Consider the following 26,418-nt stretch of genomic DNA (forward strand, 5'->3'; position numbering starts at 1 on the left):
GTTTGCTGGCTGGATGGGGGTAGGGAAACAGACATGGGGAGTGGGCTTCAGCGAGCCCAGGAATTGACTGAAGGCTCCAGCTGCTGCTTTTCTAAATTATATACCTCCCTCCCCTCCCGACCTCATCTGAGGCAGTGACGAAGCTTGCAGGTGCTCTAGTTCAGGTCCACTGTTGGAAAAAGGGACTCCTCCGCTAACTACTCGGGCTCCAGGATTTCTCAGAGGCTTGGCCAAGACTTTCTCAACTGACCTGAAGTCTGAGAATCTTCCCACCTGATCCTCCTTCCACTCCCTTCATATCAGACATATGACAGCCAACCACGGTTCCCAATACATAATGGACACTCAAAAAGCATTTGATGGAGTTCTCGTTGTGGCTCAGTGGGTTATGAACCCAACTAGTACCCACAAGGATTCGGGTTTGATCCTTGGCCTCATTGAGTTAAGGGTCCAGTGTTGCTGTGAGCTATGGTGTAGGACAGATGTAGCTTGGATCCCACATTGCTGTGGCTGTGGTGTAGGCTGGCAGTTGCAGCTCTGACTGGACCCCTAGCCTGGGACCTCCATATACCTCAGGTGTGGCCCTAACAAGCGGAAAAGAAACAAGGAAAAAAACTGGTATAAGACTGAGTGATATCTGAGTAATATGCATCGGGTGCTGTGGTCTGAAACCCGTCCTTTCTTCTCCTGTCCTCTTCCCTTTGTTCTTCTTGGTCATTCTTTCCAATAACTCTCTTATTCCGCTAACCCTGTCGTGGTGTCTGTGTCTTGGAGAACCCAAAATGATACAGGGAGGGAACTGCACTCCCCTTTCCGTTTCTAAAGAGCAAAAAAAATTTTTTTTCATTTTCAAGGTAAAAAAACCAAATAATTACTTGTATTTAAAAATCCAACTTGGAGTTCCCGTCGTGGCGCAGTGGTTAACGAATCCAACTAGGAACCATGAGGTTGCGGGTTCAATCCCTGCCCTTGCTCAGTGGGTTGACGATCCGGCGTTGCCGTGAGCTGTGGTGTAGGTTGCAGACGCGGCTCGGATCTTGCGTTGCTGTGGCTCTGGCGTAGGCCGGAGACTGCAGCTCCGATTGGACCCCCAGCCTGGGAACCTCCATGTGCCGCGGGAGCGGCCCAAGAAATAGCAAAAAGACAAAAAAAAAATAAAATAAAATAAAATAAAAAAATAAAAATCCAACTACAAGATAAAAGAAGCAATACAAAGATGTCCAATATTCTGCCTCCTCCAACTGTGCCTGCAAAATGATTTTTTGGGGGCGGGGGGTGCTCACTTGCAGCCTGTGGAAGTTTTCTGGCCAGGGACTGAACCCAAGCTGCAGCAATAACCAGAGCCACAGCAGTGACAATGCCAGAACCTTACCCTGCTGAGCCATCAGGGAGCTCCTATGTAATGATTTTATGTAACATTCAAAGAAGAATGCCTCCCCACCACCACCCCGCCCCATGAAAGCAGTGAATAGAAAAGGCTTATAAAGGGGGACTCTGGAGGAAAAGAGACAGATGGGAATCTGGTCTGTGCCATTATCAGCAAAATGATGGTCAAGGTGTTCAATACTGTTTGCAGGCTTTTTCTTGTCTAGTTACAAGTATCTTCTCAACCCTAATGTGCCCAATTGTAAAAAGCAGAAGAAGCTTTACAGTAAGTGGTTTCTAGAGAAAGGTCAGTTCTTCAGGAAGTAGACCCTAAGATGAAAAACTTCTGTTTGTATGCAGAGGGCTACGAGGAGAGCACCCTTGGGCTCGACCCCCACAAGGGAGTGAAGGACAATGCGCTGGATCGAGAGAGAAGCTAAGATGCAGTGTCCTTGTAACAGAGGCTTTTGCTGAGTCCATTGGGAGTTCTAGAGCTGGGATGGCCCTTCTGAGATGGTCCACATTAAGGAAAGGGGGCTGAGGTTTGGTTGAGGCCCTGCCTGAAAGGCAGTTCCTGCTGGGACTTAGGTCACCCTTGCAGCTGCCCAGGGGAATGAATGTCACCGTCCTGAAGGGGCAGTCTGGAAGCCTCCTAAACCTACAAAATATTACTCATTCATTCATGTGTGAGAGTTTTTTTTTTTTTTCCCCCCAGAATCTCCCATGTGCTGAGGATTGTGTTTTGCATTTGAGGTTCCAGAGTGAGCCACGAAGACATCCCTCCCGCGCCCCTGTTCTCACAGAGATTAGTCTAGCAGGGGAGACAGATAACCAAGGATGCTATCTGTTGAGTGACATGAACGAAGACACCAAACACTGTTACAGGAGCTTATTCATGGCAGGCATCGTTAACGAGCTCCTGGACTCAACAGCCAATTGAGTCCCGGGTGTGAGTTAAGTCTTCCCACAGGAAACCGAAGATAAATTAACACTTGCAGGGTGATGGGAAGTTACCCAGGCGAGGAGGTGGTGGGAGAGGGAACAGTGGCTTCAAAGACCTGGAGGTCTGAGAGCATGGGGTGCTTGAGGAGCTGAAACACTCAGTGGCGGAGTGAGTGTGTGTGTGCGTGCACGTGTGTGTGTGTGGGGGGGGTGTGTGTGCATACATGCACACACACAGGAAGCAAGAACCGAGTCTGCCAGGAAGGAAGAAGCCATGATGCGGATGATGAATGCGGCATCTCGGAGTTCAGACTTCTCTTCTGCCTCCCCTTGCTATGGCCCCTTTCTCTTTTGTTCTATCGCTTCCCCTCCTCTTCTTCCCTCCTTTTGTCTTCACCCAGTTTGAAAAGACTGATGAACGCTATCAAAGCCCTGGGGGCAGGTGGGCACAAAGGTTAAGCAAAGCTGGCGCGTGGTAGGTGCGGAAGAAGAGTTGGCTGAGAAGAACTCCTAAACAGAAGTAGGCACCCAAGTATTCCAGTTCCTGTGACAAGCCACACTCAAAGAGGAGCTACCAGAGGCTTCAAGGAGCCTTGAACTTGACCTGAGGCCTTCGAATAACATTCAAGAGGTTTGATTTACAATCCATAGAAAAAAATTATCCAAAGACTCCTCTTCTAACCTTTAACCATCTCCAACCCTTTCGCTACCCCAGAGGTTAAATTCCTTAACCCAGAGCTCCTGGTGTGGGGCGATGGGGTCAGCAGCATCTCGGGATGCAGGTTCAATCCCCGGCCCAGCACAGTGGGTTGGGGATCCCACGTGGCTGCAGCGAGGCTTAGGCCACGACTGTGGCTCGGATCGGATGCCTGGCCTGGGAGCTCCACATGCCGTGGGGTGGCCAAAAATGAACACATAAAATAAAATCGAAATTAAATGCCTCAACCCCCTTTAAGTGACCTCAACCCTTCCTGACTCCAAGAGGCTGGATGTGGAGGTTTTACTTGGGCCACTTTCTACCCATTCCCTGGTTTTACTGCACAGATCTGGAAGCCAGGCAGGCAAGGTTTCGAGAAAGGAGAAGGGGGTCCTTTCATCTGTGCCGGAGAAAAGCTAGGAGCGCTCAAAACTGACACAAAAATAAATTCCACCCGATTTACATATTAAAAGACAGCTTCCAGTCTCCCCACTTCCCAGTGCTCCCCAAGTTCCCTGAGCAACTGCCCACAAACCTGCCATCTGTGACCCCTCCTTGCTTCCTTGCTGCACAAGAGTAGCTGGTTCACTTACCTACAGAAGCTGTCTTTCCTTTCTTTTCTGAGACTTCTATTCCGTGTTGAGACTCTCAATTTCCTGTCCTCTATAAGAACCGGTCAGAGGCCTCTAACGCCTTTCATTTATGAATATCTCACCAGAGAAAAGATGGAGAAAACTACTTCAAGATGCTTTTTGAAAGCAATCAGTCAGAAATCATCCTCCCCAAAGCCACGCTTTCCCAAAATATGGATTGACTCTGGCAATTTCTTCTGTGGCTTCAGCATGAGCTTTTTTAAAGGCGTATGAAACATTAGGGACAGAAGGGGCCACGTAAAGCATAATGACCTCCTACCCCTCTGGTCTCTATTATTTCCAACTTTGGCACACCCCCCACCCCCGCGCGCCTTCTTTGAGGAACTCAGAGCATTATTTATGAGACTAGTGCCCTTACTTCCAGCTGACTTGTCATCATAATCCATAATCACAATTTTATGAAAATTGCTCAACATTACGTAGGGCCTTTTGGATCCTTTTTCAGACACCAATAAAGCCCCTCAAAGGAAGCGTGACGTTCACACGGGCTGGAGAAAATGGGCTCACCTGTGTTAAGAAATGTACTCCATCCACTGGCAGGTGAAATCCAATTCCCAAAGTTTTGATGATCACAAGGATATTGAGTAAATTTTCCCTGTGAAATGATCAGAGCTCCAGTCATGAACTTTGATTACATTTCTAGATGTCCATGTCTACATGGGCATGTAGAGTGGAATTCCTTTCGAATGTGTGAATTGGCATATAGGACTAAATTCTCATTTTATATATTCGACGTACACCAGGTGATGTGTGTGTGTGTGTGTGTGTGTGTGTGTGTGTGTGTGTAGAGTTTTAGGTGTCTGCGGACATGATTTGATCTACAGCAAATGTAAATTCAGATGCTGAAGAGTCATGTTGTGATGAGATACAAAAGTATTTTGAAACATTTTACACTAGACGTTAAGTACCGGATTCTAAATTACGAGTTGCTCTTTAAATACAATCTTGATAAAATTCAGTCACGTCGAGTGACTTTTTTTTTTTTTTTAACTTAGAATACTCATAGCAGTTAGTGTTGCAGAAATTTACCTCTTCAAGACCTTGTGAATAATTTGCAGGTGATTGGAATTAAGCCACTGAACACCACCAACGACCAATACCGTCTGGCTCGTATTCTCCAGGGGACGTGATCTGAAATCCAGAAAGAAAAACAACACATGTTGCCTTGAAACAGATGGTAAACATTTTAACAGCACTGCCTCACATTTCGCTGAACCATATCTGGCATTCTGATCATAGGACCTCCTTGTCGCTTCCAACTCGTTTTCAGCCATTTTACTTGGTATTTAGGTTTTTCAGTATATTTGATATACAGTGAACAATTATGGCCACTAGTAAAACATCAGTACGTGGCGGCATTGTTTAGTTCAAAATAGTTCCGTTGTACCTTTGCAAGAGATGTTCAAGTGCTTTTTCAAATGTTGGTCTCAATGAAGGGCTTATCCAGAACTGGGGATAGTAGGAATAACTGATCGGAGTCTTCCCACCATTGACATTGTGATAGAATTTCGTGCCATGCACTTTCTGCCATTCCTGCAAGGTGTCATTCAATCTCTCAATCAGGTAGTACATTATCCCTCTGTTGGTTGAATCGCCAATGAAAAGAATCTATGAATTAGAGATAAAAACATTTGCTTTCAAATCTGCTTTTTACATGATAAAAGAGACCATCTATTGAAAAAAAAAAGCCACAAATCTAATTGAAGTTCAGCCCTTTAAACTATTAGGAGCAACATTAATCATATCCTCCCCCAACTTGTTCGTTTTCCTCTTCCCATATTCCTAGTAGTGACATCGTCTACTGACCCACTAACTCATGTTTACAGCTTTTTGCTTTCTTAAGGCTATCTTTAATTTTTCTACCTTCTTTATGCACTTAACTTTCTAAGCTAATCAGCTTAACAAGAGTTACTGATTCAAAGAGGCATGATGTATTCTAGTGCTGTAACAATACTTCAAGATTTTCCAATCTCTTTATTTCATAGATGTGAAAACTAGGAATCCAGAGAGGTTAGCAAGCTTGATAGAGTCGAACCATTACTTGAGAAAGGAGCCACAGGACTGGAATCTGATTTTCTGAAAAGCAGTCTACGTCTTAGGGTGCAAATCGCCATGCCTTTTGCTCCGGAAGCCTTCTCATCCATCAGCCTGCTCCCCATCCCGCCAGCACAGCCTTGCCTCAGGCTCGGATTGCCTCAAGGGTGTGCTATTGTTAACACTCGCCTAACTGGGCTTCTTGCACAATGGCAGCGCTCTAATCCATCCTATACACAGTAATAATGGCAGAAACTTCCAGATGTCTCTTTCTAGTCATCTCACTTTCATGCTCAAAACCCTTATCAGCTCCCTATGTTCCACAGAATCAAGTCTAAACTCCTGTGGATCAGTTAACATTTGCTGAAATTTTATTGCATGTCAGTTTTTATTTTTTATTTTTTACTTTTTGGCCACATCCATGGCATGTGGGATTTCCTGGGTCCAGGGATTGTACCCATGCCACAGCAGTGACCAGAGCCTCTGCTGCCCCACAAGAGAACTCGGCATGTCAGGTTTTACCAGGTTGAAATTTTACACAGGATGCTACTGACTTTTAATCTTCATAATCATGAAGTGTGAATCATTATCTCTGTTTCACAGATGAAGAATTTAAGGCTCAGAGAGATTGAGGTTATAAATCTAGTAAATGGGGAACATAGTACTCAAGTCCAAGTCCTTTATCTCCAAGTGCAGGGTCAATGGCCCCATCCTCTTAGCGCTTGCCTTCAAGTAAGCAGGTCAGGTTCCTACTTTTTCACTGAACATGATTTGCCCTCAACATCTGTTTTCCTTTGTGCTAATCCATCTGCCTAGAAAGCTCCTCCCTCTGCAAACCCACCTGTGTAAATGCTGCACAACCTCAGACTTGACATAAACTCCCTCCCTGCGGATTTTTGTCCAATGCCCCAACCAGTGTGACCTTCTCTGTCCTCGGTGATTTCATTACATTTTAAAAATCTCCATTACTGATTTCATCAAAGGCTACATGAAATCATGGCTATGTGCGTCTGTATCTTTTTTCTCATATCAAGAAGTATTTGAGGTTAGAGTCAAGGTTAATTTCTAAATTTGAATTTCCCCCATAGTGTTCTGTATGCATTTTAAAAATACTGAATTGAAAGTCAAGGGACTTTTGTTAGAGACAATCCCTTTTAATCTTTTTGGATAAGGTTTAATTCATTCTTTGTTTTTTTTTGTTGTTGTTTTTTGTTTTCCTTTCTGTTGAGATTTCTCTTTGCATTAGTCACGAACATATTTTTGTCTGATTTGAACAGCAGTCATGCCAATACTTCTCAGGCACTACTGCATTCATCCACCCAGTGTGAAGTTAGTGAGACTCTGCAAGGTTTGTTCTTTCCACGGTAAGTGTATTCAAGCAGCTGTGTGAAGAAATCCAGAAGGCATTCTCCTAGAGAATTTGCCTTCGGATCCAATACTGTTATTATAAGCATCATCAAGTTCAGCTGAATAACATAAACTATTGAAGCCCAATCACTGATCCTCTTGGTCAAGTTCCATTTGGGGCAATAAAATCCCAGTATGAGATAATTCGGGAAACACTAGTAATCAGTAATAATATGTGAAATAATTTGAGAGTCTTCTTACTGGATCTGCCCCATCACTACTTCCGTTTGGTTTTTCTGGTCCAGATTTCTGATTTTTGAAAGGGAACTTTGAATGCTTAGGAAAGCTTTTAATTTCAGAGACTAGTAATTATCCAACTCCATTTATATTAGTTTGCTAGGGCTGTTATAACAAAGTACCACAGACGGAGTGGCTTAAACAACAGAAATTAATTTTGTCATGATTCTGGAGAATAGCAGTCCAAGATCAAGGTATTTGAATGGTTGTGTTCTTCTGAGGGTGTCTCTGCTTGACTTGTCATGGCTGTCTTCTCTGTATCCATACCTGGTCTTTCCCGGGTGAGTCTTTGTGTCTTTATCTCCTCTTCTTATAAAGACATCCATCACAATGGATTAGGTCCCACCCTCACAGCCTTATTTTGCCTTCATTACCTGTTTAAAGGCCCAATCTCCAGATACAGTCACATTCTGAGGTACTGGGAGTGAGGACTTCAACAATTTGATTGATGAGAAACACAATTCAGCTCTTGATACCAGTAGAGGACCTTTGAAACCTAGTTTTTCAACTAAATTGCCACTATGGATTTTTTCTTATGGGTTCTTTTCATCGCAATCCCTCCAGGTATACCTCCCAGCGGCCACTAAGTGGGTGTCTGCATTGTGGGCTACGGAGAGGGATCCAGAGGTTTAAGAAAATCCAAGAAGCTGCATGTAACTGAGAGAAAAATTTCTTTTTTCTAGATTTCCAGTCTTTTCTATTGTATGACGATGCAGTCTACAAGGAAGGAGGCCAAGGCAAAGAGTTGTGTTTCAGAATCTTTAGTCCTGTTATTAATGAACTCGATGATCCAGACAAATTATGTGACCTGTTCATGGGTTCATTTCCTTCTATGTAAAGTGGGGGGAATAATAGCATCATCTTAAATGACTTTAATGAGATTTTATTTATTTATTTATTTTTAATCTTTTTTAGGGCTGCACCCACAGCATATGGAGGTTCCCAGGCTAGGGGTCAAATGGGAGCTATAGCTGCAGGCCTACACCACAGCCACAGCAACACCAGATCCGAGCCGTGTCTGTGACCTACTCCACAGCTCATGGCAACACCAGGTCCTCAAGCCACTGAGTGAGGGGAGGGGTTGAACTCACATCCTCATGGATATTAGTCATATTTGTTTCCACTGAGCCACAATGGGACCTCCGAAAATATATTTTAAAACCAATATTAACTGGAATAGTCTATCAGATTGATTATATTAAGGTATAATCATACACTTGAATTCTTTGAATCTTTTAACAATGATATTATAATATGGATATATTGTGATGGGGGACATTTCAGTTAATTTTTATAAAAAGCTGATTAGAGTCGATGTAAATATTACTGCATTTCTGTAAAAGTAAAACATATGGATGCATAGAAAAGCCTTGGTTATTTTGGAGAGGTGATATCATGACAGTTTATTCTTTTTGCTCCTTTATATATATATATTTTTTAATAGCCGCACCTACAGCATGTGGAAATTCCCAGGCTGGGGGTGGAGTCGGAGCTCCACCTGAGGCCTACACCACAGCCACTGGCGACACCAGATCTGAGATGCATCTGCAACCTATGCTGCAGCTTGTGGCAACACCAGATCCTTAATCCACTGAGCGAGGCCAGGAATCGAACCTGCATCCTCTTAGAGGCAAGAGCCAGATCGTTAACCCACTGCACTGGGCCAGGGATCAAACCTGTGTCTCTACCACTCCAGAGATGCTGCAGATCCCTTTGTACCACAGTTGGAACTCCAATATAGGCTTTTAATGTGAATCAAAACAAAAGCAGCAACAGTGGCAGTGATAAAAATAAATCCATTTGTCTGAAAACATTTTGAAAACTCGTGTAACAATAATCAGCTTAAATGAATTTTATTTCTACTTTTGTAGAACAATGGCCTATGAGAGTCAGGATTAAGTATTGGTTCAATAAACCCATCACAGGAATAACATTAGTCATATCTTGGATTCTAGTAGCAACTTTATCCCAAAGACTGAATTGCATTTTCCTGTGCAGTATCTCTTTTCTGGTCCTGTGGTGCAATGAAGGGAGCCTAGCTCTATCACAGTGGGTTCTGGAGAGGAGCAGAACCATCTGTGTCTAGATGTGTCATGAGAGGTTGGACCTCAGCTCTTCAGTGGGAGACAAAGAAGAGTTTTGGATCCGTTCTAGTCTCCAACCTCAGCAGGCAGGGTGTCAATGAAAAGCATGAAGGGGTTGGTAATTTTTTCTACTTTTTTCACACCATCATGGACCCCAGGACCTAGAAGCACATCCTGTTCTTAAGCTCTGCCAAATCTTGGGCTTAATTTAAAATAATTTTATTAAAAAACCATGAAATGGATTATCTTTATTTTCATTTCCAATGTCTCAACATTATACAGTCTGTATTAGGTGGGATAGGCGAAGTGCTATTAACAAAGAGAGCCCCCAAATGTCTAGTGGCCTAAACACAGCTGAAGTTTATTTCTCCCTCAATTCAACCATCCAGGTGGTTCCAGGCAGGTATGGGTAGGGAGGTCATTCAGGGTCCCAGGATGAATAGGCTGTGCCCTCCTCAACCATGGTTTCCTAGAACTCACTGGGCATTGATGGCCAGTTGGGGGAAAGAGTAAAGAGCTGCCAGGTTGCCTACAGGTCCACCCTGGGGGCTGGGCACATTACTGCTGCTCACATCTCATTGGTTGGAACTCAGTCCTACCATCATGCACGTAATTTCAGGGGAGACTGAGAAAGGTGGTCAAGCTCTGCGCCAGAAGAGGAGGAAATGAGGCTGATGAACACTTAGCTAGTCTTTACCACATTCTCCGACAGGTGAAGCCTTTCTGGGGAAAACAACTCAACCCTAGATTCAGACTTTCCATCTGTGAATTAGCAAAAGCATGAAGTATATGCAGGCTAAATTTATAGTCCGCGTGACGCATAAAAGAACTTCTACTCTAAGAGAAACTGGTTCCCTGAGACAAATAATAGCAAGAAATAGCATTTCTTAGTAAAAATGCAACAAAGACTGGGAGCTTTTGATCAAAACATACCACAAAATGATTGCCATTTCATTTTATTTCATCAGGAATAAAAAGAACTAATGATGATGATCCTTAAACATGCACATATTTTACTCCATTACCTCTTTTCTCCAGCATCAGCAAAGTTAACAAGGACATAGTTAGCAAAGCAAGTTATAAAGAAATGAAGAGAAGCAATGGCAGCTATCTGGGTTGAGTCAGTATCAAGGTAGCTTGTTAACGTCTCAGATTCTGCTGATCTGCTGAAGCTGGGGAAGAGGTGGGTATATGTAGAATCAATGGATAGGGAAAAAAAAATCCTTCATTTAAAATCATTTCCCATCTTCCTCTCTTTCCTTCTGCATAGGTTGTGGCTTCAACATTCACAGAGACGGCGATAGTTCTTCAGAACGAACATAGTGCAGGCAGATGCCAACACAGGACTCAGCCAGATAACAGGAACCCACTGGAACCTTCCAAGAGGGGAAGTTATATAAGCATTACTTGTCTGTTAATCTAGGCAATGCCTGCTTACTGGAGAGCTCTCACGGTGGTAAATAAAGAAAAATGAAAGTGAAGTGGAATCTTATTCATTACATGTAGTCCGGGGCCAAGAACAGCCCATTATGTTTAGAAAGCTCTGCAGTGGTTCTGATGAGCCCCAGGATTGAGCACCAGTCCTCTCATAAGATACCTGCCCATTTCTAAGTAAGGTATGGTGTGATTCAGTTCTAATATGAAGCTGACACGGTCAGATGGCTAATGATATTTCGGGCAGGCTAAAAATCTAGCTCAACAAAACATCTCTCTGTGAAATGTAATACGATTGCTATGCATGTTTTTCAGGGATGCATTTTGATTAAACTGCCTATAGATGAACAACGAAATTGCTCTTTGGGGTCAAGAACAAATGAAAATGGGCATTTAGGCAAATCACTCTCAAATGTGAAATTTGGCAAAAAAGGAAAACAAACAACTGAACAGTATTACCTAGACACAGACCTTCTAGCTGCTTAGCATGAAAGTGTTTATTTTGCCTTTCCCTCTGGATTGTGGGCATTATGTGTAAGCCATCCTTTCCTGGTTAGAGTCAGGCACACACCTTTCTTTCTATTCACCCCGTTTTTATTGAAACTGACAAGCAACAGCGAATTGTGTAACCATAATGGAATTCACATATTTGTCAGAACATATTATCGTAAAAAGGGCATACTTCAAATATGTAAACACCTTTAAGTCCAAGACACTACTTAACTTGCAAACATTGCTTAAAAATGTAAGTTACATTTCCTGTTTTCACAGCTGAGTTTAAATACTTTCAGTAAATATTGCCTTTTTATATTTCCCTTTCTTAATTGCACTCTTCTCTCAGACATTTTATTACTGGTTTAAATACCGAACTGTGTTTTCAACTGACAAACAAAATAAAAGCTAGTTTCATTTGGTTTGGTCAGGCTCCTCAGTTTTTTTCAGTTGTAAATTTCATCATCCCATTTCTAAACTATTTCCTATGTTTTTCTCACTGTGATTACAAAGCTATGCTCTGGTAAATTTTTATAAAAGTTCCATTCAAAGTTTATTAAGGAAGAGGTGTGTATCTATTTAGAGACGTGTGTCAGAGTATAATTGAAAACATAGGTGGTTCTTTTTCAAGGGATTTTGCTTTGATTCAACATGATTGTATATGACAAAACCTATACATAGCTACAAAAGCCTACAAATGAAATAACTCATTTAAAAGGGGCCTCACATTTACCTGCCCTCCAGATGCAAACCAGTATGCCAAAGAAACTCATACAAATGTCTGCGGAGAAACCCTGCTACCATCTTTCCTCGGAGATTTGCCTCCTGTTCCCCAAAGTAAAGGGCTGAAGTATAAAAAGTTCAGTCCTGTTTACATGACATTGAATTCAGTGACATTCCTGGTCAAAGTTATCAGAAACTTGACCCCCTTTTTATTTTTTATTTTTATTTATTTTTGTCTTTTTTTGGGACCGTTTTTCAGGGCCGCACCTGTGGCATATGGAGGTTCCCAGGCCAGGGGTCTAATTGGAGCTGTAGCCACCAACCTATGCCAGAACCACAGCAATGCAGGATCTGAGCCGCTTCAGTGATCTACACCACAGCTCAGGGCAACGCGGGATCCTTAACCCACTGAGCGAGGCCAGGGATCGAACCCGCAACCTCATGGTTCCTTGTCGGATTCGTTTCTGCTGTGCCACGATGGGAACTCCTGAACCCTTTTTAAATCCTTACTGATTTGTGTTTGTTCCTTCCCCACAGGGGGCCTCCGTTTCCAAGCAGAGTCTCCCATTCATCAATGTGAAGTGGTAGTAAAAAGATGGAAGAGGTTGTAATAACATGAGGAAATTCAATGGAGAGAAATGACTACTTGGAGATTCTAAAGCAAGCAGAACTGTTTGAAGGCCTCACTTTCCACTAACTCTCACTGGCCCCGTCAAATTCTGTTGCCTTTTCATTTGATTCTTTGGAGAAGAATAACTCAGTTTAATGCAGTCCCTTAAAGCTTGCTTTGACTGGGATTTAAAATCAAGTTCTGTGGTTTTTGTTTGCTTGTTTGTTTGTTTTTTTGTAGTACAACATATTTGTACTACTATTAAAGTAACATTTTCAGATTCTCACTGTAACAAATCTGAGTTTTCCATATTAATGGAAAGTCTTCCGATGAGTAAAAGTGAAACTTTTGAAACTGTGTGTTGAGGTATGTCCCCACTTTTACATGATAAGAGGGCATAAATTGGAGCACACTGAAAATGAGTAACTCAGAATCATCTGCAGGACACACCTCACCTGCTTGGTTCGCCCACTGTCTGTTACCTTGAGTCTCTGTCCCTCCAGGAAGAGAAAAATCAGAGAGAGCACTAAGCCTGAGTGATATGACCCTCATTGTAGTTTCTTCTGATACAAAAATGAGATCTTTATGGTTTTTTTGTAGTTCAAAGGAACTAGTTCAAAGTTGTGTGATTGGTAGGTTGCCTTTACCTACCAACACTACTCTGCTCAGGCACTTGCTCTTTTAGCAGCTTTTCCAGACCCTTCCAGTCCGGGTCAGGTGCCAGGTTTGTGCTTCGCCCAAGCTTTGCAATGATCATGCTACATTATAATGATCACTTCTCTTCTTTGCATTCTTACTAGAAATTTAGCACCTTAGAAGATCATGGTGTTCTAGGTGTGCCCAGATTCTTGGCTCAACACAAACTAGGTGATTAAACATACAAGGCAACATCCCGAAAGTGAAAAAAAAAAAGTGTTCTGGGCTTAGGTTTGTTAAGTGATGGGCTGGATTCTACTCGGTGACAATGTGTCAGGGGTAACTGGTATTGCAAGGTTCCTCATGGGGGGCAGCAGAGTTACTCCAGTGCCTTCAAGGAAAAAAACAAATCTCTGCATTCCTAAGTGCCTGGCTGAGGCTCCGACTACACCCTGCCATCTTTGTGCATTTGCAAAGTGAATTTCTGCATAATATCATTCAAACATAACATATATATGCAATGTTTCTTTCTTTGGATGTTTGACATAGCAAAAAGAGCCCTCTGCTGCCCCCCACTCCCCACCCAAATTCAGTGTATCAGGTGTTCCTAAAACAAAATATTTGCATTTCTTTTTTTTCTACTTTTTAAAATTTCTATGCTTTAACATGCGTTTGTCTTTGAAAGAGAATGGTGATTATAAAGAGTTCTGGGTAGGACGAGAATTTAGTTGTGTCAGTAATGAAAGATGTTTATATTTTTCTTTGGGAAAATGAAAAATCAATGTAGAGGGAAAACCTTTTGCTAACTAACTACTATTCATAAGTTGAGCTTGCTTAAAATAAGTGCTATTCACAGTTGAATCATGAACATTTACACAATTATCTCTGCTGTGTGGTGTATGAGTCTCCAGTCTGCATATGACCAAGTTCTGTGATTCTGAATATAAATGTCTTTCTCAGTTTCTTTGCATTTCCACTGCTTCTGCCCTAGTTCCGATTTACACAACTTTTTAAAATATAGACCTTTAGATAAAGCAAGGTGCATACATGTTGTCAAAATAAAGGTAATATACATACACATAACCCCTTGCTTTCCAAAAGTTCAATTTATGCCACTTTGCTTTTATGAAAGACTTAGATTAGGAGAATAAGGACTTTTTTTCTAAAAGTGAAAATACTCTTTGGAGTTCTTTTAGTTAGCGAAAACAGATACTCATGTAGGTCTTTCATAAGTGAAAAGTATTGAAATTGAACTTTTCAGTAAATGGGGGGCACTCTTCCCTCCACTCCGATTTAAGAAAGGCTTCATAGGAACACTCTACTTTTTTTTTGTCTTTTTAGGGCCGCACCCGTGGCATATGGAAATTCCAGGCTAGGGGTCGAATCAGAGCTATAGCTGCTGGCCTACGCCACAGCCACAGCAACACCAGATCCAAGCTGCATCTGCCACTTACACCACAGCTCACTGCAATGCCACATCCTTAACCCACTGAGTGAGGCCAGGGATTGAACCCATGTCCTCATGGATATTAGTTGGGTTTGTTACTGCTAAGCCACAACGGGAACTCCAGGAGTGCTCTACACGTAGATGGAGAAGGAAACCTACATTTAAAAAGGTCTCTTTGTTTAAACATGTAAAAAAAGAAAGAAAAGAAAACATAACTTTAAATGCATACATTAGAAAAAAAGTTAAATATTAGAAAAGATCCAACAGAAAAAGAAAATCAGAAAAGACATTTAAAAAAAAAAAAAAAGATCTCTTGGGAAGTTCCCATTATGGCTCAGCAGTAACTAGTATCCATGAGGATGTGTGTTTGATCCTTAGTTAAGGATCCGGTGTCGCCGTGAGCTGTGGTGTAAGTTGCAGACGCGGCTCGGATCCTGCATTGCTGTGGCTCTTGCTGTGGCCGGCAGCTGTAGCTCCAATTCGACCCCTAGCCTGGGAACTTCCATATGCCTTGGTACAGCCCTAAAAAGAAAAAAAAAGAAAAAGATCTCTCCACACTTGGTCAACCATAATTTACTCTCTGAACTGGCTTCCTGGACATTCACACAGGATCTGTGTAGAAGGTTGCCTGTTCTGCCTTTGCCTTCTCAAAATTCTTCATCAATATTGAACACAGGGTCCTACACTTTCACTTTGCCCTGGGCCTGGCAGAATATATAGCCAATCCTGTCACCAGCCCACGCCTCCCCTGGTTCCCCTCACTTACGTAATGACTCCTAAGGGCTCATTACTCTTAGCACTAGGTTTTACATTGATGGGATTATTCTATGCATATTCTTTACTTTCTTTGCCTCCTCAGTGTGGCATGATGGAATTTTTCCATTGAAGAGCCACCTCCTCCCCAGCATCCATACCCATTTCCTCCTCCCCGTAGGAAGCAGTCTCCGTACTGCTGCAGGATGATTTTTCTAATTCTGATTGCATTGCTCCTCTGCTAAAAATGTACAAGCCTTCTCTGTTGTGTGTAGAATAAATCAGCATCCTAGTAAACAAGACAGACTCTGTGGGATGATTGCCAGTGTGCTGGCAACTTTGAGTTTCTGAGCTTGCAGGTCTGAAAGACGCCTCTGGACCCCAAGAATCACTCAAAGAAGCCCTTCCTGCCTAGCAGCCAGTTGACTGGTCTCTGCTGGGATCACCTGATCTGCACACAGGTCTTTCTTTTCAGACTGTGTAACATCATCTCCATCAGATGGAAAGAAATGATCTTCTCTTTTTCTTACCATTACTTTGCAGAGTTGCTAATAATTCGCCTTGAGATGAACAGACAGTGTTGTGGACCTTGTGTTTGTGTCCTCCTGAAATTCACATGTTTAAACCCTAACTCTCCTCCTCAGGGTATCAGGAGGTGGAGTCTTTGGGAGGTCATCAGGTCTGGATGAGGTCATGAGGGTGGAGGCCCCGTGGTGGAATTAGTGTCTTTATAAGAAGAGGACGCCTTAGAGCTCTCTCCCCCCAGCCCTCTCCCTTATGGGGATACAGAAAAAAGGCAGCTGGTAGAAGCCAGGAAGCAGGCTCTTACCAGAACTCAACCATGCTGGCACCCTGATCTTGGACTTCTCGGCCTCCAGAACTGTGAGGAATAATTATCTATTTAAGCCACCCAGTCTATGGTATTTTAAGACCGACAGGGAAGAAGACTTTTAGATTTCTACCTAATTGATTAATCTACAGCATAGGATTAGATTATCTAGACTCACTATTTTTCAGATGAAAAATAGGAGCCTGAAAAATAGTGTGTCCTGGTTCATTTAGTGATGAACTTACACGAACATCTATTGCCTTTCAGGTTAGTAGACAGTATTCTGAAAGAGTCTGGAGAAGTCTGCCTTACTATGGCAACAGCTATTTTTGTTGCTTCCAGTCTAGGATGTGGAGGTTGGGTTGCCCACTTTGACAGTTAAAACTGCCTGAGTAGTGGCCAATCACAGACATGAGTGAACGCAGGTGAATTACTCAATCTCTCTGAACTTTAAAATCTGTTAAGTAGAAAACGGATATAATCGTAGCCACCTCGCAGACCTGTGATTAGGAATAAACAATATTTTAACATGTCCATTTACTCAACACATATTTATTAAGTGAATATTATGTATCAAACATTGTTCTAAGCTGGGCAAGTAAGGCAGTGAATCCAACACAGTTCCTGTCCTCCTGAAGCTTACAGTCGGGTAGGATTGAAGGTGTAAGAAAGTCAGCAGCACAGTTTTTTTTTTGGCACAGATGTCAACGCTCAGTTAATGGTACTGACAGCAACAGAATTTTCTGGATCTTTGCTTTCTTTCCTTCCCTTTTTGAAACTAATTAACTAAAACTGCTGCTTTATCTTTAGAGATACTCAAAGGCTTGAACCTCAGGGCATTTATAATGGACTCTTCATGAAGAAGAGGTCCATCCCCTCTCGTGTTTCTTTCTGAATTCTTCCATCATTTGCTGGTAGAAAATCTGACCATAGGCCTAATTGGAAAAATCAACAAATATTTAGTCCAGCATTGTTTAAGTATTCATGGAACATCTTTAAAAAAAATCAGTTTTCGAAATCAGTCTTGCCCGAGCGTGAGAGCTTACAAACAGTTTATAAGGAAATGTCCGTCTCATAAAAGGTACTTTGCAAATCTGGATGAGGATTACTTACTTCACGTCAACCAAGCATCTCAGTCTATGCGCCCAGTTCCCACGTCCGAAAGCTCTGCCGGAATCTACCTAGTCAGAGGGTGCCTAGCAAGGAGACACTGCATGTTCCAGAAATCAGCTTAGAAGCCACGCTAAAGGAAAAGCAGCCCAGCGAGGTCCACGCGAGACCTGCCCAGGGAACGTGAGAGAAGGTCAGGAAGGTTAGTGTGTAAAAACAAGGCCGTGCGTGAGGCAAGCTGGAGCAAAAGTCTTACATGCATTCCACTGCCTGTGCGAGCTACAGATGGCTGCTTCAACTGAAGTGCCTCGCTGAGGCTGCAGCTGACAAGGCCAGCTGCTCTGAACCTCCAACTGTCAGTTGACAGGGCCAGCTCTTACCCATGTGTGCTGAGAAAACCAGCATGGAACTGGGTCAGCACAGGACACAATTTTAATAGCCTCAATCTGTCAAGGAGATGTCTTTGGAAATAACCAAGCATTTCGAGCACAAGTTGTTAAGGCTCTTCTACAATAACACACAATCCAAAAAAGCCAAACTGCATTCGGTTAGTTGTCTTCTGGAGTGAGAGAGCAGGAATTGGTCTAGAAGGTGCAACTGCATGGTTTTTGGTGCTAGAGGTGGCGTAAATTAAAGGTCTCCCCCACTGGATCCAGAACCTACCTTCCTTCCTCCCAGGCACTGCTGGAGCTGAGGCTTGGTTAGGATGCTGTATTGGCAGTCGTGGGGCTGCCAAGTGATTTCTCTCCAGTCACAGGTCCTGTTGTCTGAACAGCTGAGGCAAGGCACGATCCACTGGCCTGGAATAGACAACAAAACTTCTTTGGTTCAGCTTCTACGGGTGAAATTGTAGTCGGCAAGTAATTCTAGAATTCAGTGATGGCACATCATTACAGAAACTACAGTGAGGAGACCACTCTCATATAAATGCACTAAACAGAATCACAACATGTGGTAATATTTTGAAATAACACAGTTCATGCTGCAATCAAGGATGAGTTCTGTTTGGTGAAAATGCATGCTTATAAAAGATTAAAGCGATTGGGTACTACTCATTTGTTATTTATTTTCAAATAGAACATTAGGCACTTAATAGGACCTAAGTGTAAAAGGGAGCCACTGATACTGAGGTAGTTGGCCACAAATATTTAGTGGCCTAATACATGCTTAGGTGACTGATCTAATGACAGTTATATTCTCGGCCCTCAAGAGATATGAGATGTAAGACCATTATTTTAATATCCTGAGAATTTATTGTTTTGAAGAATGGCGATTGCTCCTTAATGCAATCCATGGCCTTTTTTTTTTTTTTTTTTTTTTTTTTTTTTTTGTCTTTTTGCCATTTCTTGGGCCACTCCCACGGCATATGGAGGTTCCCAGGCTAGGGGTCTAATCGGAGCTGTAGCTGCCAGCCTACGCCAGAGCCCAACGACGCGGGATCCGAGCCGCGTCTGCCACCTACACCATAGCTCACAGCAACGCCGGATCGTTAACCCACTGAGCAAGGGCAGGGATTGAACCCGCAACCTCAGGGTTCCTAGTCGGATTCGTTAACCACTGCGCCATGACAGGAACTCCTCGATCCATGGCCTTTTGCTGTGAATCTCTTCACCTTCTTCTAGCTCTGTCACTTTGATTTCTTCATCTGTTAGATGGGGTGTGTACTGTTCTCCTCACATAATTGGCAGGAGGACTTAATGGATAATGTATTTAAAGGACCCACCAGCTACAAAACCATATTCATCTTTGTTACCAGCAGATTTCAGGCACAGAGCAGGCCACGAGCTTTAGTAAATGTTGAATAAGATAAATGAGTATCTTCAAGAAGCTGTATGTAAAATCGTTCTTATCTTATAGATAAAGTAACATATTCAAAATACTCCAGCTTTAAATGTTTTTTTTCATTTTTAAAGTTTCAATGAAGTACAGTTGATTGACAATGGTGTGACAATTTCTGCTGTTCAACAAAGTGATTCAGTTATGCATGTACACCTATCCATTTTCTTTCAGATTCTTTTCCCAGGCCGATGATCACAGAATATGGGGTGGAGTTCGTGTGAGTGGATACATTAATCATTTATTAGAAAAAAAAAATCAAGAAATGATTGTTGGTTTTTGTCTATTCCTTGTTTTTTTTTTTTTTTCAGAAATGGAGTGTGAACTAGCATGTGAAATATGAAGTGGTTATTTGTGTCCTTTGTGGAGAAAACCCTGATGTGTCCAGCAACAGTCTGCTCTATTGAAAAGGTCTCACTCTGCTACTGCTGTACCTTTCTCTTCACAATGTCGAGGAGCAGGAGTTCCCATCATGGCCCGCCAGTTAGGGAACCCGACTAGCACCCATGAGGACGCGGGTTCGATCCCTGGCCTTGCTCAATGGGTTAAGGATCCCGCATTGCTGTGGCTGTGGTGTAGGCCAGTGGCTACAGTTCCGATTGGACCCTTAGCCTGGCAACCTCCATATGCCGCAGGTGTGGCCCTAAAAAGGCAAAAAGACCAAAAAAAAAAAAAAAAAGGTCGAGGAGCTAAATAGTCCCAGCTACATTTTGAGTTAGGAAGGAAAGTTTTTAACAAGTTTATCCATTCTGGCTTGGATTTGTGGGTCTGCCAACAAAAGGATCTGGTGTGCCATTGCTTTTAGCAGGAAGAATGTCTACTTTCAGGGGAAGAATTTTACATTTCATGACGCTGGGATGTCAGAGTGTCAGAATTATGAATGTGAGTGTGTGTGAGAAAATAGGTACGAATAGTAACATATGAAAGGAGATCTGGTTTATGGCTCTTACTGACAGGAAGGAAAAGAAGTGTGGGTATATAAAGAGAGAGAAGCTGGAGGAGACAGAAGGAAATAGAAGGGGCAAAAGATGAAAACACTGACTTCCAGGAAAAGAAAGAATTCATATAGCAGAATTACTTTAGGGGGGGACAGTGTCAACAGGAGCAGAAAGTTGAAACACAGGACAGTCCAAAAGTAATGCGGACTCACTTGTTCCTCTTCCCATAAAATTTTTTCTTTGCTTTGATTTTTGAACTTAATGAGAATTCCAGAAAGCTGCCTCATTCGGTGTCTACCCAGCAAGTACTAGCACTACAATTTCAGGACTGGCGAATGATCTACCATTTCTCTACATACATATCACTCTCTTGGAGGATTTTAATTTAACACATTATTGAAGGATCTACCTGTCAAGTGCTAGGCATTACTGTTGTTAAACTATCATAACGAAAACATAAATAGTTACCATTTTTAGAGCACCTCTTAGATGTCAGGGGGAGTCTTGTTATTTTTTTAATGAAAGTATAGTTGATTATTTCTGCTGTACAGCCAAGTGACCCAGTCTCACAGATACACACACACACACACACACACACACACATGCATTCTCTTTCTTATATTATCTTCCATCATGGTCTATCGCAAGAGACTGGATAGAGTTCCCTGGGCTGTACAGTAGGACTTTATTGCTTATCCATGCTAAATGTAACAGCGTGCATCCTCTAAGCCCAAACTCCCAGTTTTCAGGGGTATTCTGAGGAGCACTATACTGAGTTAACTTATTCAACCTCACAACAACCCTACTGTCACCCCCATTGTAGTGTACGTAATGACTTAGGGGCTTAGAAAGGTTAAGTCACTTGTCCAAGTGATCTGAGCTGAAGTGTCTGCTTCAGAGTCCATGCTCTTAATTATAATGGTAGAACTCAAAAGTTACAATCAGGTGAGAAGGTTACAATTTAGACATGTAAAACAATTACAGTTTAGTAGTGGGTAAGGTATCATTGAGTAAAAATACCACTGTGAAGTCAAAGAGCCTGGGCTTTGGAGACCCACAGAACTGGGCTCCACTTGCACCCAGCTCTGTGGGCTTCAACACAGCACACTGACGTCACCTGGCAAGGTGTTTAAATGCCTCCTGCCCAGGTTGTATCCTAGACTGATTCATCAGAACCATTGGCTATAAGACTCAGGCATCAGTATTTCTTTTTCTCTTTTTATAGCCACACTTGCAGCATATAGACGTTTCCAGGCTAGGAGTTGAATCAGAGGTGCAGCCACCAGCCTACACCACAGTCACAGCAATGCTAGATCCAAGGCGCTTCCTCAGCCTCACTGGGTTAAGGATCCAGTGTTGCTGCAAGCTGCAGTGTAGGTTGTGGCTCAGATCCTGTGTTGCTGTGGTGGTGGTGTAGGCCCCAGCTGAAGTTCCCATCGGACCCTTTGCCAGGGAACTTCTATATGCTGCAGATGTGGCCATAAAAAGAAAAAGCGAAAACAGAAAACAAACAAACAAACAAACAAAAAAACCCACCTCCTCTGAAAGAGTCTTTTCTTCACAGAGATTTTGTGGGCATACAGAATCCTCTGGATGCAGTTAGAAGAGGCCTGAGATCTCCTTTTCATCCTCTTCTTTTACAGTGAAAAAACTTGAAGCCCAGGGTGTTAAATGATGAAAGTAGGATCCTGCCATTAGTGGCAGGGCTGGACCTGAACTGAGGTCCTGGATCTCCAGTCAGCAGATCTTTTTATCATGATAGGTTAGGTCAGCATAAAATTATCGGGAGAAAATGCAATATGGCCCTGCACTCCCTCTAGAAGCACTTAAAGAAAAACCCACAGAGAGGTTGTCACAATAAATGTATCTTTATTTTTTAAAAGCTGAATTTATTCTGTGGGTTTGTGTATTCAGAGACCAAGGTTTTAAAAAGATTATTAATTTTCTTTTTAATAGGATGGTGGTATGTTGGGAACATAAATGTGTCTCTGTCAATGAGATGTGATTTAATAATATTTTGAAGGGCTCAGTTTTCCTCAGATCCTTGAGTATCTCACAGCATGTGCATCCCTCTCTCAAACACTCTTTCCCCCCATCAACTTGCTAACAGCTAATTTTGCACGAACCGAGATATTCTTTGGCTATTTGCTGCTTAGGCTGAAGACACGAGTGGCCAACGCATGCACAACGATCCAAATATGGGTAACATTAGTTTGTGGGAATAAAATTACATGCACATAAAAAAGATGCCTGATTGCGTCTCTGAAAACCTAGCCCCAATGGTTCATACAACTAAATTTATAGTCATAACTGCATTTTTGTATGGCTTAACAATGCCTTTTTTATTGTCGGTAATACTGCTTGAAATAGACATCTGCATAACATCTGCAGGGCTGGAATTTCTTGACATTTTCAATGATACCAGCTCAACAAAAACTGTCAAGAAGAAGGACATAAATTCTGTTGATATATTTAAACGATGAATGAATCAAAGCTGTGATTTCTGAAATGAAGTATGGCATATGTCTTAAGGAATAATATTCTGAGGAATGAGACTGCCTTTTGGAAGTTGTTTTATTTTTTTATTTAAAAAAAATTTTTTTTGCCTTAAAAAACCTTTTAGGGCTACACCCGTGGCATATGGAGGTTCCCAGGCTAGGGGTCTAATTGGAGCTATAGCCACCGGCCTAAGCCAGAGCCGCAGCAATGCCAGATCCCAGCCGCATCTGTGACCTACACCACAGCTCAGGGCAACACTGGATCCTGAACCCACTGAGCAAGGCCAAGGATCGAACCCGCAACCTCACGGTTCCTAGTTGGATTCGTTTCCACTGCGCCACGAGGGGAACTCCTGGAAGAAGTTATTTGATTTATCATTATAGCTTTATATTTAATGCAAGTTAGATTTCAGCCGTTTAAGTGAATCAGATTGGGTGATACAATGGAGAAAAAAAATTTAACTTTGTGATTTAGGGCCCTGGTGAGATGTAAAATCATATAAATGATAGCACTAATTCCTGACTCTATAATGTTAGAAAATAAAGCTGTTTTTACTCAAGAAAAAAAAATACATCGATATTTTCAATATTAGAAGTATTAAACTATAAGTTGTTATATTTCCTTCCAAAAAAAGATGATACAAGCTTTTGCTTATATACCATAAAATACAATCTAAATTATTTTCTTTAAAGGTAATTCTCATTCAATGAGCACTGTATAAATTTTTTCTTTCTGAAAATTAGAAGAATTATTTTTTCTTTTCTGAACAATAGATTTTATTTTTAGCTTTTGTCTTATAGTTAATTATTTTCCAAGGCTAGAATTCCACTTGAATTTTTTTTTTAAAAACAGACACTCAAAATTATATTAGCTAGTGTTATTGAAAAAAAAATTTTCAAGGAGAATACAATGGATCCAGTTCTGCCAAATAACTGTAATGTGCTGTGAAAATAAGACTTTGCAACCATTCCATGACCTCATAAGCTAAAGCTAGAGCACCGAGATATCTGTCCCTCCAATGTCACCAAGCAGGATAATTTCTTTTAACAGAAGGGAGTCCTACCATGAGGGAAGGAATTCATCTCCAACAGGGAAAAAGGAAGGAAGGAAGGAAGGAAAGGAGGGAGAGAGAGACACACAGAAAGAGAGAAAGAGAGAAAGAAAGAAAGAAAGAAAGAAAGAAAGCAAGCAAGCAAGCAAGCAAGTAAGCAAGCAAGCAAGCAAGCAAGCAAGCAAGAAAGAAAGAAAAAGAAAGAAAGAAAGAAAGAAAGAAAGAAAGAAAGAAAGAAAGAAAGAAAGGAAGGAAGGAAGGAAGGAAGGAAGGAAGGAGAAAGAAAAGAAAGGAAAAAATCCATTCTTGAAAACTGCCTCTGATCTCACTCATTTCCCTTGAATCTTTAGCTCTCTAGGGCTTCAAGGGCGAAGCAGTTACCCCTGGTCGGCTATACTTTGCTGCTCACAGTCTTCCATGAAAAAGAGGAGGACTTGGATCCTGGTTTCAGTTCAACAACTATTTTTAAATCATATTAGATGCTGAAAGATGAATAAGGTACAATCCTTGCTCTAGACACACTTGCATTTAGGGTAGTCATTAGTTCAAACTTATCGTTGCTGCTGCACCTTTGACATATTAATACACGTACCCTGTGCTATACGTACACAAACTCATATTGGATATATTACTGCCATTATAAAACATAAAAAGAAGCACAATTAGCTAAAAATACATGTACATATATTTTCATCTTTGCTGGCTTCATCCCTGGGGATTGTTTCATGCCACTCCCTTCCCTGCCTGGCTGCATTATTCCACCCCGAAGACTGCCAATTAGAGAAAGAGAGACCAACATGTCAATCAGGTGCCTGAAACATACTGGGCGAAGTGCTGTTTGTAGACATGCACCTAAGATATTCTGGGTGCCTAGAAGAGAAGCAACCCTCGGGGTGGGGTGATAAAGTCTTCCTGGACAGGAAGACAGAGCATCTGGAGAAGTTAGACCAAGACGGGAAGAAAACTTTTAGGAGTGGAGAACAGCATGGACAAGAGTCCTGAAGCTGACTCTCAGCCTGCGGTGAGGTCAAGAGGCTGGGAGGAGTTGGAAAAGATGGGAAGAGTCAGATTATTGTCAGTTTAAGGAGTCTGGGCTTGACTGGTGAGTCAATATTGGGAGATTATTTATTTAAAAAATTTTTTTTAATTTTTGTCTTTTTAGGGCCACACCCACAGCATATGGAGGTTCTCACGTTAGGGGTCGAATCGGAGCTGTAGCTGCCAGTCTACACCACAGCCACAGCAGTGTGGGATCCAAGCCCATGTCTGCGACCTACACCACAGCTCATGGCAACGACGGATCCTTAACCCACTGAGCATGGTCAGGGATTGAACACTAATCCTCATGGATCCTAGTCAGGCTCATTACCACTGAGCCACGATGGGAACTCCAATATTGGGGGCCTCTTTAAAGAGGCCTTACTACTCAAATTACCAGAAGGCCCGTGTTTTATGGCAGCCTCTCCTATAGGGACCAGGCACGGGGACAGCTTTGTAACAGGGCCTGGCATAAGTTACAAGAAATGTAATGGACAGAAGATGCTGCTGTTTCTTGAGGAATCTCAGTCATGTGTCTTCACCTTTTTGTTGAAGAACTTTTGACTTGGTTCAGGAGGAGGAAGAGAATTAAGTTGTTTTATGATTCTCATAAACTGTCATCTGATTAAAAAAAAAAACCTAGACATGTGGGTGTCTCCTTTGTATACAAGAGTAGATATCTCATTTAGCCCAGAATTATAAATCATACCACCTGACACACCCTAATGGGTAAATCCCTCCCCTGTGCACCGACTGTAATTTATTATTTAGGACACATGTTCAAGAACAGGGAGATGCCAGGTTGGTTAACGGTGCGTGCCAAATTGCAATTTGTCCTGCCCATTTGTGAAACTCATTTCCCATTCAAGCTGCCATGTGAAGTTCACGGCAAGGGTAGAAAATCTCCTGAGTATTTTCTCAGACTTTTCAGCTGAAGGGGGGGCTGGGGGTCAGGAGGCTGCAGCGGTAACCGGGAATCTCCCAGAAGATGCTCTTTACTCCTCTTACCGCCCGGGGGCATTTTCAGCCCCAGCTTTGGCTTAACCCCACTATTCTCTCCTGAAAGAAGGTTGCTGGGGAAGGAAAGAAACTGGGGATGCAGGTGGTGGCACCAGGGTGTCTCATTCCAGATCTTCCTTTGGCTTAGGCAGGATGGAATGCTATAATTTGAATTTGACTTCACAATTTTCCTGCTCTATTCATGCTCAATATATGGGAGATGTTAGGGGATGGCCATTTGCAAAGTGCTTTTTTTTTTAATTAAAATAAATGATTTAATGGGATTCCCATGGTGGCTCAGGGGTAAAAAACCCGACTAGCATCCACGAGGACGTGGGTTCGATCCCTGGCCTTGCTCAGTGGGTTAAGGATCTGGCTGTGAGCTGTGGTGTAGGTTGCAGATGTGGCTTGGATCCTGTGTTGCTGTGGCTGTGGTGTAGGTTGGCAGCTGCAGCTCCCATTGGACTCCTAGACTGGGAACTTCCATGTGCCATAGGTGTGGCCCTAAAAAGACAAAAAAGACAGAAAAAATGGTTTAAAAACTGAACATACATCTTTTGCAGTTCTTTGGTTTCTAAGGACAACTTACTTTGTAGCTAGTCTG

At 42.3% G+C, this 26,418-nt stretch overlaps 1 protein-coding gene across 10 annotated transcripts in view; it reads right to left on the reverse strand.

Moving 5' to 3' along the window:
* The window catches only part of CPED1 (cadherin like and PC-esterase domain containing 1), a 282,194-nt gene that overhangs the window by 18,893 nt on the left and 236,883 nt on the right, over positions 1-26,418 (reverse strand). For all 10 annotated transcript variants that reach the window (XM_021078989.1, XM_005673220.3, XM_003134738.4 and 7 more), the window contains 4 exons: positions 18,117-18,253; positions 5,045-5,265; positions 4,687-4,788; positions 4,165-4,252 (listed from right to left, as the gene is read on the reverse strand). In XM_021078989.1, the coding sequence (XP_020934648.1) occupies positions 4,165-4,252; positions 4,687-4,788; positions 5,045-5,265; positions 18,117-18,253 (548 nt within the window). The remainder of the gene's footprint in view (positions 1-4,164; positions 4,253-4,686; positions 4,789-5,044; positions 5,266-18,116; positions 18,254-26,418) is intronic.

Source organism: Sus scrofa, chromosome 18 (genome assembly GCF_000003025.6).
Source record: "Sus scrofa isolate TJ Tabasco breed Duroc chromosome 18, Sscrofa11.1, whole genome shotgun sequence".
In the NCBI taxonomy this organism is placed as follows: domain Eukaryota; kingdom Metazoa; phylum Chordata; class Mammalia; order Artiodactyla; family Suidae; genus Sus; species Sus scrofa.